Source organism: Durio zibethinus, chromosome 13 (genome assembly GCF_047325235.1).
Source record: "Durio zibethinus cultivar Kanyao isolate XHJ-2024 chromosome 13, ASM4732523v1, whole genome shotgun sequence".
Lineage (NCBI taxonomy): Eukaryota > Viridiplantae > Streptophyta > Magnoliopsida > Malvales > Malvaceae > Durio > Durio zibethinus.
In genome coordinates this window covers 22,285,390-22,301,328 of record NC_143174.1, presented here as the reverse complement: position 1 = coordinate 22,301,328, position 15,939 = coordinate 22,285,390, and the positions used below count along the sequence as shown (strand labels likewise).

The 15,939-nt window shown below is 31.4% G+C and overlaps 2 protein-coding genes and 1 pseudogene across 3 annotated transcripts; 1 reads left to right on the top strand and 2 right to left on the bottom strand.

Annotated features, from left to right (window-relative positions):
- The first annotated feature begins 3,107 nt into the window (after positions 1 to 3,107).
- LOC111303059 (transcription factor MYB123-like) lies at positions 3,108 to 4,670 on the top strand. Its single transcript, XM_022899065.2, has 3 exons — positions 3,108 to 3,344; positions 3,480 to 3,609; positions 3,780 to 4,670. The coding sequence occupies exons 1-3, from the start codon at positions 3,212 to 3,214 to the stop codon at positions 4,423 to 4,425; spliced, it is 909 nt and encodes a 302-aa protein (XP_022754800.1). The 5' UTR covers positions 3,108 to 3,211; the 3' UTR covers positions 4,426 to 4,670.
- A 4,610-nt stretch (positions 4,671 to 9,280) lies between these two features.
- On the bottom strand, positions 9,281 to 12,457 carry LOC111303060 (RNA polymerase III RPC4). Its single transcript, XM_022899066.2, has 10 exons — positions 12,287 to 12,457; positions 12,130 to 12,185; positions 11,962 to 12,019; positions 11,816 to 11,855; positions 10,895 to 10,999; positions 10,762 to 10,814; positions 10,562 to 10,622; positions 10,251 to 10,336; positions 9,934 to 10,170; positions 9,281 to 9,679 (listed from the first exon to the last, which is right to left on the bottom strand). The coding sequence occupies exons 1-10, from the start codon at positions 12,323 to 12,325 to the stop codon at positions 9,530 to 9,532; spliced, it is 885 nt and encodes a 294-aa protein (XP_022754801.1). The 5' UTR covers positions 12,326 to 12,457; the 3' UTR covers positions 9,281 to 9,529.
- Positions 12,458 to 13,961: 1,504 nt separating this feature from the next.
- LOC111304168 (mediator of RNA polymerase II transcription subunit 20a-like) lies at positions 13,962 to 15,900 on the bottom strand (annotated as a pseudogene). The gene is made up of 5 exons (XR_016326613.1): positions 15,780 to 15,900; positions 15,536 to 15,678; positions 15,273 to 15,452; positions 15,083 to 15,193; positions 13,962 to 14,551 (listed from the first exon to the last, which is right to left on the bottom strand). The product of XR_016326613.1 is annotated as a mediator of RNA polymerase II transcription subunit 20a-like (transcript).
- Between the last annotated feature and the right edge of the window lie 39 nt (positions 15,901 to 15,939).

The window sequence follows — 15,939 nt, the reverse complement described above, 5'->3', positions numbered from 1 at the left end:
GAGTGGCACCAAAAAAGAAAGAAAATAAGTCAAAAAAGATAGAGAGCAAAATGAGAAAGGAGAGTTGATTTAATGGAAGTCGATCTGTGATCCGATTAAACTGAAATTTTATCAGCAAGTTCATAATTTAGTATTTATATTATGATCGGTGGAGATCGGGTTTGAAGTTCTCTAGGAACAAATCTAAGATATATTTGTTGAGTCAACTATTTGGTGAAATTTTTTCAATTATCTCTCAAGTTGTTGATTAATTTTAATTTTACCTAGTGAAAATTTTATATATCAATTATTTAATAGTGAAAATTTTTTTAGTAGTCCATGATTTTTTCTCTACATTTGAGGGTTTTTCATGTAAATTTTAATATTTTTTATTTTTTTTCTACGTTATTAATTGTTCTTTATTACTATAAATATATTGTGATATATTACTTTTATATTATTGTATTTATCGCTTCAGAGTCAATACTTTTAACTTCAATCGGTACCCAAAAGCGAAGAGAAAGCCAATTTGTTTTGGTTAACTTTGACAATGATCAAATACTAGAAACCAGAAAGAACAAGTGCTATGTATTGCTACTCATAATAGGTAATAATGAAGGAAACAGAAGCTAACAAGGGATATTTTAGAATAATAGAATGCATTTACTGTTGGAAATTAGGGCCTCATGTCCATATCGATAGACGGTGAAATATGGTTATTTCTTGCCAAATCACAACAAATGCATGTTCAATTGTTCATGTATATACCTACAAAATCGCATTAATTTCGTCTTTTTTTTTTTTGGCATCTAAAGTCAACACAAGTCTCCTATAGTTCTTTCTAGTATAAGATCCTTAGATAAGTTTGTTAAATTGAAATGCTTCAGATTTAACTTGTTAATTTGATGAGTCAAGGTTGATTTAAGTTTGTTTTCAATACTACAAGTCTAATTATAGTCTTTAAGAAAAAATTCCGATTGTTAAAACTAGAGAGTCTAATTATTTTAAGATCCAGAATTCGAATTCTGAAATGATTAATTAAGATTCATGGAATGCAAAAAGACTATTTCTTATTGTTCGTGTAAATTTCTCTACATAAAAAAGAAATTTGGTGTAATTATTGCTAAGTTTATATATATATATATACATGCTTCATACATGTTGTTCTTTTTGTGGTTATTGTTTGAAATTTTATGGTTGAACTTGTCGATGAGGAGCTCCTTGAATTTGGAACAATGTAAATAATTTGATTTTCCCAAGTCAAATAAAATTGTAAGAAATTCTTTTATGTAAGTAATAGGAATAGGAATGAGAAATCATTATGATTTTGTTAAGAAAATAAATTTTATAAACATGAAAGGGTAACCTTCACCATTTGGAAAAATCGAATAGAACTTTGGATTTGTTTGCATCATTAAATTGTATTAAGCCTTCTAGTCTCTTTTTTTTCATCGGAAAAAAAAAAAAGGAAAAGAGTACATAATGATTGCATATAAGTAAACATGCAGATCATTGCCCCAAGCAGTACTCGAAGCACTATGAGCTTAAAACTCCCAAACTCCTAAATCAAATGTTATATTATGCATTGGAGACTTGAACAGGGTTAATTTATCTAGAAATTGAGAAAAAAGGGAAAAATTTATGAATAAAAAAAATAGATTTAAAAAATTTATTCTATTTATGAGATTTGATTCTGAATTAATCAAAATTTAAAGTGATTATTAAACATTGAAAGATCCTAAACAAAAAAAATAAAAAATATATACATATATATTATATAATGAAAAAAATATATAGAATATTCCTTTCAAAATTGTTCTCAATCTGTGAATTATTATATATAGGGGCCACAAGGTTGTTGACTATAGTTTAACCATTTGTTCAATTTTTTTTTGATTATATATATATATATTTATATATATACTATAACTAGCAAATTACTAGTAAGTAATATTAAGCAAGTAATTAAAATAGTAAATAAATACAGAAATGATGTAATGATTGGGACGTGAACGGTCCATGTTGAAGTGAGGCACAATTATATTTTGACGGAAACTTTTGTCAGTAACATAGCTTTTAAGACGGTGTTGGGTACCGAGTACCCCTCCAATTATCGCATTGGTACATTTTGTAATTGAAATGGGGAAGGGGAAGCTGGGGGCGGCTGGGGTTTGCAACAAACTTTCCAAGGCAAATGCAAGAAAGTTAGTTTGAGCCATTGAATGGAATGGAAAATTCTTTTGATAGCAAATAAAAAAAAAAAAAGTAAAGAATGGCAGGTGAAAGTCAAACATCCATCATGGTCTTTTTAGGTTGATCTAATTGTATATTCCAATAAATTACTTTTAAATTTGTATCGGCATTACTATACAGGAGCCGTTGGAGGACCAAAAATCAAATTATAAATATCATCTCTAATTGAAATGCCATTAATAAACCATTCCAAGCAACAGCTCCTTCACATATATGCATAAATTATGGTTCTTAGATATTTACCAATTGTATGGACTTATATCCTTTTTCTCCTTTTCGATAGTTAAGTTGGACGAAAGGGATTTCTACCTAAATCCTTCATTTTTTGCAAGATTTGGTTTACTGTCATTTACTTTTGGCAATAAAAAAAAAGGGTAAGATAAAAGCTATAGCTGCACCCATGTCTCAGCTGTTACTAACGTGTAGAAAGAAAATAACATGATCAAAACACAGCGATACTAGTAAGTTGAAAAGAGATCAAGAAATATTTTGGATTTCACAATATATATATTTGTCGCTTTTGCATTGGTTGCCTCAATAATCTGGCTTGCATCATCAAGGGGAGCAGAAAATTAATTTGCGTGGTAGTTATGAAGAATGCCAATGAATTTTAAGAAATGTTATATACTACAATTAAAGTCCTTATTGTTCCATGCGGAGGAATAAACGTGGCCCCTTTTTCAAATGTAGGGCAAAAGCCCATTTTATAATTTTTTTTCCATTTTTATATTTAATTTTGCAGACAAAAAAATAAAATAAGATTTGCCACATTGTTTTCATAATACGAAACCACAGTCACCCCGAAATTCATAAAATAAAAAAAATAATATAGTAGTATCAGAAAAAAAGCAGCTATAAATTATCCCCTGCACGAAGGGAGGCGTATCAAGAATCAATTAGAAAGTTGGAACAAAGAAACTCAGAACAGACCCATCTGCTCCGGAGAGAGAGAGAGAGAGAAAGAGAGAGAAAGGGCCAAATGGGGAGGAGCCCTTGTTGTTCTAAGGAAGGCCTAAATAGAGGAGCTTGGACTGCTCATGAAGACAAAGTTCTTACAGAGTATATTAAAGCAAATGGTGAAGGCAGATGGAGAAATCTCCCCAAGAGAGCAGGTATATATGTTTTTGGGGAGGGAGAGGGGACCAACAGTGTAATTCGGTTTGTTTTCTCTTCCAAAGTAAGGGAAATTAATGAAAAGTGAAAAAAAGAAATGGGTCAAACGTAGTAATCTTTTTTCTTTGTAACAGGTTTAAAGAGATGTGGGAAAAGTTGTAGGCTTCGGTGGTTGAACTATTTGAGACCTGATATTAAAAGAGGCAACATATCAGCAGATGAGGAAGAGCTTATCATCAGACTTCACAAGCTCTTGGGAAACAGGTCTCTCTTCTTTCTCTCTTTCATAGACATGTTCTTTGTTCTTCCTTTCATAATTTATTTAAAGCAATTTCCATGCAACTCCTGTTTTTTAAAGTTTGATGAAGTAGCAATGTACTGCTTGCTGATAAAGCTAGCTTTTGATATATGGTGTTTACAATATTCTTGTGTAGATGGTCTTTGATAGCTGGGAGGCTTCCAGGGCGAACAGACAATGAAATAAAGAATTACTGGAACACCAACTTAGGGAAAAAGGTTCAACATCACCATAACTCAGCAGCAGCTTTGAAACGTAATAAATCTAATAGAAGAGTTATGAAGAAAAGTGAGGCTGCCCAACTGGCCCCAACTGGTGGAACTTCGTCACAGTCACACGTGGTCCGAACGAGGGCAATCAGGTGCTCCAAAGTTTTCATAAATCCTCAGTACCCACAAAAAATAGGCCCTTTTGACAGTAACAGACAGGTTAAGCCTTCAATAGACTGGGACTGTCCAACGAATCAAACATCGGCATCTACACCAGCTAATTATGTGGTATCATCCATAGCTGAAAATGGAGAGAATGATTTTAATTTGTCCGATTTTATGCTTGACTTCAACATGGGGGAGTTTTGTCTATCAGATCTCCTGAATTTCGGTTTTTCTGATGTGGGTGAGCTTAACTACAGCAATGCTTTGTCACCTTCACCGGACCAGCCTCTCAGTTTCTCAGAGGAAATGCAACAGGACTGGACCTCCAGCCACTACGCTCAACAAAATGTGGGTTCAAATCTCCATTCTTTGGCTCCCTTTCTTGACAACGGAGAGGCTACACAATAAAAATGCTACAACATCTGACTAAATAATTAACTATCTTAATACTCTACAGCTACTACTTTTTTTTTTTGGTGGTTTTAGCTCAACGAGGACTGTGATCCTGACGAATTTTGAATCACATTTCACGTGGGATGTTTGTTTGTTTTCAGCTCATCACCTTGTTAAATTAAATAATAAATCATGGTGCATAAAATTAGCTGTGACTCAGCCAAACAAAAATAAAGAGCTTTTCTCTTTTCTTCTTGTTATCGCGCGAGCGTCACTCGTATATATACCATGAATCAGTTTTACAGCCTTGGCCACAAGGAAAAAAAAAATTGTTTTACGGCAAATATTCAGGGTGAAATTTTTTAAGATGCTTTTGAGTTTTGAGGCAAGTTATGCATAAGACAAAAGCTCGAACAACTGCAAATAAGAATTGACGCAAATAATTAAAAGTTAAAACTTAAATATAAAATATTCAAATTTAAACTCTCATAATCTTATATTAATAGACGATCTTTTAAATTTGAAAAGTCCCAAAAATTTTATAAATCTTATCTATAAATTAACGGCCTGTCACGAGACAAGAGTACTTTCTTTCCTCCTAAACTTTTTTTTATCGCTAAAAAAAAAAAATCATACACCTTGGGTATCCTGACATATTGGACATAAGGTGTTTGTTTTCTATGATGAAAAGTCAAGGCGCAACCTATGATTTTGTTTTTCTTGTTTTATTACCCTACATATATAAGTCTTTCAATATATATATATATATATATATATGTTTTATACACGTTTGTGAAGTGACGTTATGAAATTCAGAAATTGAGAGCCTTTCTTGATGCCACTACAAAAAAAAAAAAATCATGGGGCCTTTTCATTGACTAATTCTTCGTGAGGAGGTGATAATTGACATATAAAGAACAGAAGAATTTGAAACAAAAAAAAATAGAGTTTATAATAAATGCATAAATTTTATATATTAATTATCACATCATTAATAAATAAATATATAAATTTTATTTTTAAAAAATTATTAATAAAATAATATTATACAATATATTAATAATTTATAAAATTTATATTCAATAATACATCAAATATATACTCGTTAAAAAAAGGGTACCGACACTTCACATCATTTTTATAGTCTCGCTCTAAATGACATGGTAGTCATGCGTATATATCGTGGGGCCCTGATCCATTGAAAAATAATAATTATAAAGGCAACCTTTTCTCGCGTTCAATCAGTATCTTTTCAAGTAGAGTAGTTGTCAAATTTTCTTTCTTTAGTATATTACAAAATACAAGTTGTCTTTCTTTTTGTCAGGAACGTGGGGGAAAAGCTTTCATTTTTTTATTTTTAATGAGACAAGGTCTGCTTAAATTATCTTAACCGTCTGACCATTCTTTATAATAATAATTTAGGTTAAAATATTAAAATTTTTTTGAATTATCTATTCTTTAAATAATTTTTTAATTATATCCCAATAAATTTTTATTATTTAATTTATATTTATATAAGTTTTTATTTTAAATAAAATATTAATATATATCAAAAACTTATTTAAATACAAGTTAAAAATTTATATAAATATAAATTAAAAGTTAAAAATTTAATTGAGTATAATAAAAATATGTAAATTTATCTAAATAAACTAATAAAGTTTACGAATTTTTTAATTTCATCCAAATTATTATATACTTGTGCATGTTCGTTTAAAATTGAGTCAATTATTAATTAGTATTGTCAATAAACTTGCTACTTAATTAAACATAATTCAAATACTAAAATTTAAATGAAATTAGGATAAAAAGCAACTTTAAATTTAAAGAAAGTTTATTTTATAAGTTGGGCATTGAAAAGGATAAAATTGAAATGTTGAACTTTAAATTTTCGTTTGATCCATCCACATGAATATATTAGGATTACTAATATAACATTAAATTCTCTTAAATCTTAAAACTTTATTTTTAGGGTTTCATTTTCTTATCAAAGTGTTGACATACTTTACCAATAAAAAAGAAATTAAATTGTATTGATTTGTTTATGTTAAATTAAGATATATTTTTATTAAAATTAAGACAATATTTTAACATACTTGTCTTATAAATTGATTAGGATTTATTTTATAATTCAATTTGATATCAACTTAAAACTTAATAAGATATTCTAATAATTGTAGCATTTTAATTACGTTTTAATAAATTTTTATTTTGATTGAGAAAAAAATTAAATAGTCCAACTATAATTATTTTCATATAACATTCATAAGCTAAAGTATAATATTTATCTTGTACAAAAATAAATAGGATACCACAAATTAATACTCGAACAGATCTTCTGCGACCAACTGATCGCAGTTAACGAATCATCGGTACGAAAATCCGGTTCCGTAGAAAAATTTGCAGAGCCTGTCTAGGGGGGGACACATACTTGAAATCTAGACAATGGGATGGGTGCCCTCAGTTCCACGTATCTGGCAAGCTGTTGTAGATAAGGAATCTTAAGGACACCTTGTAGATGGGATGGCAAGCGGTGGGAGAAATGGTGTGGGACAGAGAGGGAAGAGTGGAAAAGTCTTTTGCTCCTGTCGTGTCTTCTTTAGGAATATTGTCTGATTTTGATGTATATATGGTGTAGAATATTGTTTTGTTTTTTAGTAATTAAACAAAATTACTGAGAGAAGTTTTATCTAATCGGGGACAGGTAACACTAGACAAAGACAGACCATGACTTGTTTGAAGATCATAATGTTATTAGCCATATGTTATGATTCGATTGTCTTAATCTATACAGTAGTTTGATTTTGTCAGATAAAAAGCCCATTGAATTGAACATCTGGTTTTGCAATAACTTTTTTCTCACTGTCCCATCTTAATCATACTATAGTACCTTTAATTCATTTCCCTCTTGAAAATTATTTTCTTTCTTTATTTTCCTATTCAGAAAACTAAATTTCACACCATGGGTTTTTTTTTTTTTTTATAAGTAAGATCGTAACTTAAATGATAAAAAAAATTATAAATATTAAAATTTGAAATTTGAAATTATTAAATAATATTTTTTAAAAATAACTATATACATTAATTAAATTAATTTTTTTTTTATTTCGTTTAAAAATATCTAAGTTCTCAAGAAAGTAATATCTTTTCATAAGTCTTTTACATCTTTGTGCGTAGAAAAAGGCAATCTTCGCCGCAACGATATGCCTGGGAAGCTTCCTTCATTATAATGCAACACTTTCAAGTTGCGTCTATAAAAGGGAAAAGGCAAACTTACTTTGAATTAATTGGGTCCATGGCTGCGAGTGGGCGTTGAGTAGTTGGTATAAATTGATTTCAACTTGAGATGAAAATGACAGTACTTACAGAGACAAATATACTGTTACAATTATTATTAGCAAAAATGGGAATTTTAAATGGATACAAAAATTTTGGTGAATATTTTATCGTATCTTCGGTGATCCTATCGTTTAGTTAACCAAGGCAAATATTTTTAAGTTTCGTAATTATATATATAAAGTACATTTAATAATTTTAAATATAATATAATAATATGATATAAAAATTATATAAAAAATGAAAATAATAAATTTAAAATTTTTACCAAAATTATATATAAGTTTTACAAAAATAAAAAAATATATTTTATATTTAACAGACATAAATAAATATAAATACACGGTTATCTTACTTAACGTGAACGGCGAGAAGACTGAACACTTTCAAGCCATTTTTTCTTGCATTTAAACCAAACTCTAGCTTGAAGCCAATTGGGCTAAACGTAACCCAAATTATCCATGTTGAGCAAAAGGGTTGTTGCCCTTTTGGTTCATAATTCACACATTGGTTTGTGGGTGTGTCCCTTTCCTTCTCAAGCCAGCCAGACAGCCACAAGCAGGCATGACAACATGTAAGGTTGTGATGGGTTTTTTTTACCCTGAATTTCATCAAATTTTATAAGCTTAATATTTAGATATGACTTAATCTATATTAAAATATTATTTTTTATATCTAAACTTGATTTGATTCGATTTATATATATATATATAAATTTATAATCGATTCAATTTGATTCGAAATTAATAAAATATTATTTAATATTATTTTTAAATATAAATATAAAATTAATTCAATAAAAATATATATAAATATAAAAAAAAGATCCTTTTTTTTTTCAAGATACCCACCTCCAAAACCTGATTAAGACAAAAAAATTGATCCTATAAAATCATGTTGGATCAAACCCAATGGGTACATGTTGAATTGTCAACCCTAGCCTGACATAATTTTCTTTAACATTAGCAGCGTAAGTATTTAGGACATAAGGCGACTTTGGATGGTATAAGAATTGACGGCTTTGTTGCATTTCTGCACGAGCGATGCAATAAGAAGAAAAAGACAACCCCAGTTGTTCCAGTTTTCTAAAGTTTCCTGTTCTCATTTGAATCAACGAATACGATGAAGAAAATGATGTATTTTTCTTGGATAAATTCAAATGAAAAGCTATCATCTGACCTTGGATCAATTGACAGATTATTAAAATTGACATTTAGACATGTAATATCTTCTAAGTAAAATAAATAGTAAGATACATTAAGAACTATAAAAAAATTCAAATGAAAAACTTATGTTCATTTTTCCTATGATAATCTGAGAGACAATGACAATGATTAAATGTCATAAAAATATTAATCCAGATGTAAAACAGAAATCAAGCGTCTGAAGTCAGAACTGAGCTCAACAATCAAAAGGATCAGGCAAACAGATGGGATTTTGACTACTCCTATGCCATAATCAATAGAATTTTTTGGAAGACAACTCTTTTGCAGTTCACATGAATGTAAAAAATCCAGATGCATAAGCAGCAGAATTACTTAGTAGAATTTAGTTTAGTGTATTTCATTAGTGTTTTTGTGACGATCTGACTGATTCAATAGTTCATTTATATTGGCAATCAAGCTGGATTTGAACCCCAGACATCGACTGAGTATTCACATTCTTTTTCCTGAAGAATAAATAAGTTTTTGTTTCAATGACCAATCTTAAATAACCATATAATTTTGTTCCCTCAATTTCTTCTTGTGTAAACTAATAACTAGATCCGAAGTATCAAAAACCATCAAAGATCAGCCAAACTACTCAAAACTGAATCCACATCTGGGGTTAAAACAGCACGCTTATTAAGCTCCCCAACAACACAACACTGCTTCTCTGCAGTATTAACAGCTACAACATCCTGGGAAAACACGCAACTCAAACCTGGTGTAACCTGCACCAGTTCAAAAAAGTTCAGAATGGTAATCAACAAAAGTTTATCATGCTGTAATGCAAAACATTTGACAAGTCAGAGAAATCATCATAAACATCAAAGCTATGAATTTTACACGTAATCAAATAACATAGTAATCCATTAAGCATCCTATCTATGAGTTCTAACTTCTAAGTGAAACCAAAAGAGCATGAATTATTAGGTACTTTTATTCTTTTAGCATGACAAGGTTTTCGCAATGTTAAGTTACTCACATCATAAAGTGTATCCCCTAACTTCAACTTGACAGCACCACTTTTATACACTAGCATTTTACCAATGAGACCTGCAGGTAACTCTTCTAAGCCACATGTCTTCTTTACAGAACCTACACTCCCAGTTGGCTTGGAGCTGCTATCAACCTCATGCCCAGCTGTGCTTCCTGTTTGCTTTATCATAGGTACAGTTGGTGGTAACTGAAGAAATAACATACTTGGTTCCAAGTTCTCCTCCTGTGTCCAATCATCAGTGAGAATCAGCTTAAAGAAAGTAGGCACATCATAATATTTGATTCACTTATTACACTACTAACCATTAGACCAAGCTCTATTGCTGGCTCCATTGAATTTTCATCATAAGTTATATTCTCTGAAGCAAACTCCTCCTCATCAAGAAACTCTACAATGGCAAATTTAATACTAGCTACTCAAATTTCAACTCCAGAAGAAGTACAGAAGATTGAACTTACAAGCAAACCACCCATAAGATATGAACCAGTTAAGTGAATAACACTGTCTGGTCCATTCCAAAATGGGTATTTCTATTGTCAGAATTATGGTGCACGCCTGATATTTAGAATGTAGGTAGTTTCCTTTTGCTCTTAAAATGAAAGTAACCACATACCTGGATTTCCTGAGTATGGTCTCCTCATAGGAAGTGTTACAGGATAATAACTGTAATAATCCTACAGGAGCATCCGAACAATGAAAAACAAATAAACCAAATATAATATACATACAAAGAGGGAGGAAACAATGTATAATAGAAAACTAGTAAACAGGCAAGTCATCTTGGTTTGCATTAACAAACCAAAGTTTACATACCCACGGTTCTTTGTATTCTTTCTCCTTTCTCAAGCCTGGAGTATGAACACCACCTGCAGAAACATCAACACTTTGTAACAGAATGAAATGCATCTCAATCACTAGTGAGACATCTTATATAAGGATAGCATACCATTGAAAGTTTCTCTGCTACTATGACTTGCACCTTTGGGAAGACCAAATGATTTTATTGAAGCTGATGCTCCTCCATAACCGAATGCAACTTGAGAAGATGCAACTGCGTGTCAAGAAAAGTGAATTAAGAACTCACATTTATTTTGTAACACCCAGTAACATTTTCAACTTGCAGAGAACACATGTAATGTGTCCTAATTCTGGTTATTTTAATACAGCTTGCACTAGTATCATTTGGATCTGCAATTAAACTAAAGCAAATGATCAACCCAAGTTTTTAAGTCTTAAAATGCAATGATAAAAGTAGAGATGTTTTCTTTAGTCTGATGCTTATTTAAGGTGTTGGTTGTATCAGATTTCAAAGCACAGGATGGCCAAAATATATTGAAGAAAAATGAGGCACAACTATGCCTGAATTAAGTCCTTGCACTAATGATACCATGCAACTTTGCATAACAACAAAGGCAAGAGACCTTTTTAGTTTCTTTCAAAAAATGTTGCCAAAATATGTTCAGGAACTTCTTCGAACAAAGGTAAGAAAGACTATTACAATGAAAACTAAACAAGCTTCCTTCCTCTTATTGCAATGCTGCCATTCATCATGTCATGTCTATATTTCTCATTCTTAACGTTTACACTCTTATACGCACTCTGCTTCTGGGTTGTTATAAACTTCAAATTTTCTCAATGAAATGCAATCTTATGGAATAGAATTGTTCTATCTGTAGGAAATTTAGGCAACGATTTAATTGTTATTTATTTTTAGCTCCACAGAAAGAATACGAAGGACCGGACAGCTGAAGAAGCAAAATAGAAACTAAAAGTACATCCTAATTCATAAATGTATTCCAATACTTATCTGTGGAATAAATTTCTGAATTAGATATTCAAAAGCATCCCATCATTATGAAGAATTTACCTTTCTTTTCAATTTTAGGCTTTGTCTTTGCCGAAGTTTGCTGTCAGAAAAGAAACAAAAAGATCAAAGGAGAAGAACATAACAAGGAAATCAATGCCAAATAAACATTTAGAAAATGGCAATAAAAAACTGGCAAGCACATGTACATTTAAACGCTGCAGCAAATCCCTCGCCTGAACAGCATCAATGTCTTCCACCACTTCACTGAAACCACAAAAAACAAAAAAAAGGCGAACATACAGATTAAAAAGGCGGTTTCAAGGTAAAAAAAACGGGCACCTTGCACTGCAATCCAAGTGCCAAATGATATATACGTTTTAACCTCAAGCTTTGGTGCTTGTCGAGGAGGAGCTTTCGGTGCAAATCTCATCTGCAACACTCCAGAAAAAACATATCGTCAGAGAACATAGATAGGACAATGATCAACAGTTCAACCATAGATATTAAGTTAATAAAGGTGTTGAAACAAACCTTCCTGGGGGCCTGGGTTTTGTAGTTTTGTTGTTCCATTGGATGAAGAAAAGGATTACTTGATGTCCGAATATAACCTAGGTGGATCTGATAAAGAAGGAGAATTGAATTGAGATGTGATTGTGAGGGATGTTAAACTTTGTTTGATGGAAACAGAGCAGAGAGGTAGTCACAAAGAAAAGAAAGTGGTAAAAAGCGGCCAACTAGAATAGCAATCTTGTATCGTGATCTAACGTGGAGTACTTATATGTGTAACTGAAACCTAGGTGACTCATCTTTGGCACCAAAAACAAAAAAGAAAAATGCGCCTCTGGTGCCATGAGATTTTGTCGGTTTAGACATCAATTCCGTTCTATTTCATGCTTAAAGGATTAAAATACCCTTAAATTTTTTTAAAAATAAATTAATTTCATAAATTTACCCTGTAAATAAGATCAGATCCAAATAAAAATATTTTTAAGATTTAAAATATGATTTTTAATTATCTTATAATTTATTTTTTATTTTTTTTATTTAAAATCGTTTTTTATTTTTTATTTTTTTCATCTAAATTTATACTTTTTCACTCTAAAAATTTATTTATTTTTTTAAATCAAATCAATTTTCTTTCTAAACTCACAGCAACCCACAAAACCCACAAGCAACAATATTCAAACCACTAAAAAATATCTATTTTATTGTCAACAAATAAGAAACTGTCAAAAATCGAATCAATATAAAAAGTCAAATTTTACAACACAAGTAGTAAAAAATTTACCGACAAAGTCTCAACAGAACAATTCAAAAACAAAACCAAAATTTCAGTAAACAACCTTAAAGAAAAATCAGCAATAAAAAATTCAATCATAAAATTAAAAAATTATCATCCAAGCAAGAAAATTTTAAAATGGTAACAATTTTTATTTAATGCTTTGATCTAGATTTGTGCTAGAGACCTAAGACATTCTAAAGAAAAAAGAAGCGGAAGAGAGAAAAAGAGGATTTGATTAGAGTTTTCGAAAATTGTTGAATAGTGCGGCATGGATGGATAGAAGATAAGTAGCACCAGTTTTTGGATTAATTTTTTTGTTTAAGATTTGAAAGTTTAAAGAGAGAGGAATGTGAAGAGTTTTTGACATTGTAAGAAGTAGTCGGTAGCAATAGGTGATGGCCGACGGTGTCATACGAAAGTGACAAGGGCAGAAGGCTACCGATTGCTGGGTTCTGTTCTTGTCTGTTTAAAACTGAGAATTAGAGAAAAGTTTGAATGTTAATTCGATTCTTGGCAGCTTTCTGTTTATTGACAGTAAAATGAATATTTTATAGTGATTTATTGAAAGCAAAATGGATATTTTCTAATGAAAGTTGTTGTTTGAGGATTGATTTGAATTTAGAGAGAATTAATTTGGTTTTGAAGAGGAAAAATAAATATTTAGAAAAAGAATATAAATTTAAATGAAAAAAAATAAAAAATAATAATTTTCAATAAAAAATAATAAAATAAATTATATGATCATTAAATGTTACGTTTTAAACCTCGATTTTAACCATAAATATATATTTATGAAATTTATCTTTCAAAAAAACCATAACTGGAAACAGCGGTAAATATTGCAGGTGCTAAAGTCCCTCGTCATTCAACATATGAAAAGATTTGCACATAACTCTTAAAAAAAAAAAAAACATGCATCAATCATTGGCCAAATGCTCAAGTGTCCAATTCATTTAAACAATTTGGGAGCATTCCTTGATACCAGGTTAGGGTGGCTTATTGTTACATTACATTTACATCCATGTTTGTGTCTAAGCTTACGCTAAGTCTCTCTCTTCTTCTTCCATTTACTTTACATGTTCCTTTCTAAATTTTCTACAAACTGAAGAGCAATTAATTAAGTTAAAAGAATATGACGCAAAGAAAACATGAGTAGAACCCCCAACACCACCTTTTCAACTACTTGAGAAAGGCTCCGGTCATACAAGTAGCATACATGATCATCTTAAACTCTCTGCATCTCTCTGGGCTTTAATGGACTATCAATGTCCCTAATTTCTTGCAGCTTGTACTGCTTGCACTGTTGCAATTAGTTGAGCCATGACTTGAGCGTACTGAACAGCCGTGTGTTGTGAAGTACAGTGGTCTGCAAGGCCATAATCCGAGAAGTTTGGTTCTATATGCATAAAATGGCCTGGCAATGATCGTTTGGACACAGCATCTTGCCAAATATCAACGAACTCCTCTATGATTAGTCTGGATTTCTCTAGTGAAGAAAGTGGAAGATACTCCACCTGCAAAGGAAGAAGCAACTTTAATTGGAACCAATTATGGTTCAACTATTCAAAATAGTAACTACTCAAACTTCACTCAATTAGTTTGACAGCTACTGATGTTACCATACTTGAAAGCTTCAAACACCGAACAACTTCTCAACGTTCCAGGGCAACAACCCCGAATAATTCAACCTAGAGACAGGATGACAAAAGTGTACCAAGTTTTGCACTGATTTTGATAAAAGAAGTAAAGAACATAAAACCAGTATCCAATGTTGAAGCAAATGTAAAACTTTTGGCAACAGATTGCTATCAAATACGACATCAGAAACACTTGACATCCCAGAAAAGTATGAACTTCCAGAAGTGCAATAATTTGCACACCGGTTCTGATTAACAATTACTGAAACCCTATCTATCCACTAGAGACTAGTATTGGGTATAGTGAAGAATCAACATCAACTTGTTTTCCAATCTTTATGGCACTGCTCTAAGAGAAAATGACACCAGCATTGAAAAATATGTTTTAAAGTACAAGACAACTAATACCTCCATTACTATTGCTCTCAAATTTTCAGAACGAGTAGGTACAACTTTCCCTACTCTCAATTGAAAGTCGCCTACTTGGTATTGAAACCCCTGCAAAGTAAAACAATGACACTGGAAAACAAAACCATTGCTTAGAAACCCCAACGATCAGTAAAAAAATGGAACTGAAAAGAGAAGTAAAATCGCATACCTCGATATTAAGGGCGACCCTGGATTTATAAGATTTGCAATTTCTCCATTATCAACTGAATAGAAGAATCCGCTTCCAGGACAATCTTATGACTTCGAAGTATGAAACAGTACTTGTTGGGTTGCTCTGGAAGCGAAATCCCGAGGAATTCACGCTGGAACTCGGTGGCTACCGCTTGATCTGAAGACTAACATAGTTAAAAACCCATAAATCGAATTAGAAAACAAGGAAAAAAAAGAAAAAGAAAAAGAAAGAGAGATGACCTCGTAACATGGGTTTGTAAAAAGTGAGAGTAGCTTTCCAACGACCTTCTTTGACGCCATTGATGCTCTCGACGCATTGCAAAACTTCGTTTAGGATCTGGCCGTTCACGGTTGATCCTGCATTGGGCTGCCAATTGAAAATCCTAGGGCAAAAAAAGAATAGAAAATGAAACAGGATTGTAAAGTAAAAAAAGTGGAAATCAATGGGGAGAGTTCGAGTTTGAGCAAAGATTTTTCGGTTTACCATTTAAGAGGGGCATCGTTTTGGGGTCTGGATTGTAACGCACAAGTTCTAGCAGGAAACATGACGGCGAGAACAGAGGCTTTAGGGATTTGATATTTTGCAAACAGGTTAAAACGGTGTCGTATAAGTTAGTTCAGTAACACTATAACAGGTCTGGATA

Coding starts and splice junctions, on each gene's coding strand:
- LOC111303059 (XM_022899065.2), top strand. CDS start 3,212: ATGGGGAGGAGCCCTTGTTGTTCTAAGGAAGGCCTAAATAGAGGAGCT. Junction 3,345..3,479: donor AAATCTCCCCAAGAGAGCAG/GTATATATGTTT, acceptor TCTTTGTAACAG/GTTTAAAGAGATGTGGGAAA. Junction 3,610..3,779: donor CACAAGCTCTTGGGAAACAG/GTCTCTCTTCTT, acceptor ATTCTTGTGTAG/ATGGTCTTTGATAGCTGGGA.
- LOC111303060 (XM_022899066.2), bottom strand. CDS start 12,325: ATGGAACAACAAAACTACAAAACCCAGGCCCCCAGGAAG. Junction 12,020..12,129: donor CCAAAGCTTGAGGTTAAAAC/GTATATATCATT, acceptor TTGTGGTTTCAG/TGAAGTGGTGGAAGACATTG. Junction 9,680..9,933: donor TAGGGGATACACTTTATGAT/GTGAGTAACTTA, acceptor GAACTGGTGCAG/GTTACACCAGGTTTGAGTTG.